General features: G+C 36.5%; 1 protein-coding gene across 1 annotated transcript; it reads right to left on the bottom strand.

Annotated features, from left to right (window-relative positions):
* Positions 1–2,598: 2,598 nt before the first annotated feature.
* LOC6546304 (cell death protein rpr) lies at positions 2,599–3,205 on the bottom strand. The gene has a single exon (XM_001972809.3). The coding sequence runs from the start codon at positions 2,951–2,953 to the stop codon at positions 2,756–2,758; it is 198 nt and encodes a 65-aa protein (XP_001972845.1). The 5' UTR covers positions 2,954–3,205; the 3' UTR covers positions 2,599–2,755.
* Positions 3,206–3,496: the final 291 nt, after the last annotated feature.

Genomic DNA, 3,496 nt, shown 5'->3' with positions numbered 1-3,496 from the left:
GTATTAGATATTTGAATATCCAGTTAAATAAGAAACATGAAGTAAATAAGAAACTTTTATATTTTTATTTTGGGGAAAAAACAAATTTTATTTGAAAAAAACAATATATTTTTTTATGATATTTTAAATATTATCATTTTTTTTTTTTTTTTTTGATAAAAAAAATATCATCGGTACGATATTTTTTTAATATCACGACATCCCTACTTCAGAGCCCTTAATTTTCGTTGTTGCTTGGACCCTTTTTTCGGGTCTTTTTTAATTTCTGCACGACCATCCGCAGAATCGGTCTGATTGCGTTCCTACCTTTTGCCTATTCTACTCAAACGAAAAGTATAGAACCAAAACTGGCCAAAATGTCAGACGATTATGTAGAAGGTAGCTGGGCGATCGAACCAACCGATAAAGATCAGACAAGGCTAAGCCCCGAAACATAAAAAAGGGATGTTCCTCTTGACCGAAAATAGTTCTTGGAAATTTATGGGTAGAGTTTTGTTTTGATTCGAGTTCACTTTACCCTCAGCGGGTTCCCCAGTGCTCTTTGCGCCTTTTTCGCATTATTAGAAACACTTTCCGAACTAATTAACAGCAAAGACAGAAGAACAAGTTTTGGCAGAATTTGCTGTTAGGGATTAAATGCGTTCTGTCAGTGATTTTTACAGCACTTCGCTTACAAATCGCTCGACATTTGGCGCAGCTTCAAACATAATCATAAACTTGTGTTAATTATTTTTCATATGCCAACCCCGCTCCCGTGGGCAAAAGTTTTATCTGTTTAACGTTAATTAGTTTTGTTTGGCAAAGTGAAATTTCTGATTTCTTTTGCGCGAGCTTTGCGAACTTTTATGAACTTTTTTCGGGCAATCAAAGTGAATTGAACTGCAGGATGTGCAAGGATATGGCAGCTGCATAAGTGCAAAAGTTTAATTAAAAGTCCTGGCCGCGTTCGCGGAACACAGTCATATCCTTGGAGCTGATGACGAGACCCTCAAGAATTGCACATCGAATTTTTCCCAGCAATTTGGCGCTTGCCAAAATTAACTTAAGAATGCAAATTGTTTTGTTAGCACCTAATTTTTTGAAATTATCGAGGGGAAAAGATGTCAAGACTGCCGGAGGGGCAACTCCCTGCCTGCCCTTGGTTCAAAGTTTCTGCATCGAAAAATCTTGGAAAATATTTTTGTATTTCCTTTTTGCATAATTGAATTTTCTTTGTGTGCTTTCTTGCTGCCGTTTGTTGCACAATGTTGTCGAAGTGGCTGCAAAGTTTTTCTCAGAGTGGAAAAGTTGGGCTAAAGGACTCATTTTCCTTTAACTTTGCAAAATCCTCGAAACTGAAATTTCATTTGTTCTATTAAACATAAAATATTAAATCACTAATGTAACTTTAAGCTTCTGTTAGAAGGAATTGATTTTGTATATTATACATCAAAAACTCGGAGTTGTGATAAGCCATGTCTACCATAGAATTCTAATTATCTAATTTATAATTTGTTAGTAAAAAGGTACAGAAAATAGAATAGTTTTCTATCACGTGAGGTACAACTATTTTTTAAAACTCTTCGACATCGAAGAGACATCAAAAACTAAAGAACATTGAAGCTTGGATACAACTTTTTGCTGGAAAAATAGTTGATAATAACATACCCAAAATTTATGCAACAAGTAGTTTAAAAATGATCTATAAGTATCCTTTCATAGAAATACAAAGTGGTTCATAAGGAAACTGCCGTATTTTATAAATTTATTCGTTCAACAATAAAACAATTAAAGAAATTTGTTTGATATAATAATATAATTTATTATAATTAGTATTGTAATTAGTTAATTATAATCTACATAAAGATGTAGATCTTGATAACGATCAAGATTTATTGTTTTTATAAAGAATATAATATTTTTTGTTTTGGGATTTTAAATCAGCAGAACTCCTGAAATCTAATGCCATAGTTTGTCGAAATCAAAGAAAACAAATAACGTTTTTATTTATCGATTATTATCCAAACCCAACTAGAAGAGAAATTTACCTAGTCATCGCTGATCTTATTGCTCTTTTAATTAAACGGCTTTTTCTAGGAAATTCCTTTTTACCGTCGGAAATTGAAAGGCCTTCTTCTAGAAAGTTCGTTTTTACCGTCGGAGAAGTGAAATAAAATATGTGCTCAGTTTTCGCGTCATCGGCTGCCGCTTACTTAGCTTATTGTAGATACTCTGAAAAATGGTTTGCCATCAGTTATTGAAAACTCAATTTTATATATAGTTTTCTTTTTTGTTTTATTGACTTTTTGTTCAGCAAAAAATTGATGCAATTTTTAGCCAACTTCGACTCATTTTCGTTTTTTCATGGGTTTTGTTCTTTAAAAAAACTTAGAAAAACTCTTACAAAAGAACTTACAAACTATTACAGTAGTAATTCATTTAAATAGGTTTTACGAATAAATTATTTCTAAAAAAGTTGTTTTTTGTCAATAAAAAATGTTTGTAAAAAATTGGGGAGTCTTCATAAAAAATGTTTTTTTTTTTCAAATTTTTCCTTCGATTTTTCGTGGAAACAAAACCATTATCACAATCGCTTTGATGAGTAAACTAAAATTGGGTGGGTGTTGTGGCTGTATCCTTGGCTGCTGTAGAAATCGAGTGCCGTCGGCTGATGAGTGGTGACTGTTTTTTGGGTTGGCTCATGCTCATTTGCTTTGTACTCTGGATCTTGGACTGGACTATTGGTTTTCCCCGTAGTTGTTAGTTACTCGAATGTTCACTGCGATGGCTTGCGGTATTTGCCGCACTTTCTTCCGGTCTTCGGATGACATGGACTGTACTGGCGCAGCGTTTGCAGGACAACGGTGGCCAGGAATCTCCACTGGGACTCCCGCAAGCGGAGGATCTGCTGCTCCTTCTGCTCCGCCTCCCGCAGCAGAGTCGCCTGGTCGGGTATGTAGAATGCCACTGCCATTGTGGGTTTATCTTTCTTCTCGTTCGGAATTACACAACTGGGAGTGACTCAATGACTTTCTCTTCGGCACAATGAATATTTATCAAGTTAGTTCTTTGTTGCTGGCGCACACACTTTGCTTTCGTATTTTCGAGTTCGTTCACTTTGCTCTGCTGCTGCTCTTATTCAAAGTTATTTTTGAGATGCGTTCGCTGCGATGGCTGCTTTTCAACTGAATGTATTGAGTACTGCTCCGATGCTATTTATACCTGCTTCTCTCCCGCCGCCTTGTTCTCTGTTTTTCTGGTGGTGGCTGCTCTTTTTGGCCTTCTACGCTCTTCGGCTCTCTGGCTGGGGTTTTTTTGTTTTGGTATTTCTGTTGACATCGCCTCATTCGCAGCTCCCAAAAAAAAGTACTACCTTTTGTCGTGGGCGGGGTGGGGCGTGGGCGGGGCCACCTTGCGCCTGTTGCCAAGCGCGTTTTTTATGAGATTGTGTTGTTGTTGCCAGGTTGTTGGCAGCGCCTTTGTTGTAACTGTGTGCGGCGAGAAGTACAGTTAGCAT

The sequence above is a fragment of the Drosophila erecta genome, unplaced genomic scaffold (genome assembly GCF_003286155.1).
Source record: "Drosophila erecta strain 14021-0224.00,06,07 unplaced genomic scaffold, DereRS2 tig00000021-arrow-pilon, whole genome shotgun sequence".
Taxonomy (NCBI): Eukaryota; Metazoa; Arthropoda; class Insecta; order Diptera; family Drosophilidae; genus Drosophila; species Drosophila erecta.
This window is presented reverse-complemented; position numbering and strand designations above follow the sequence as displayed.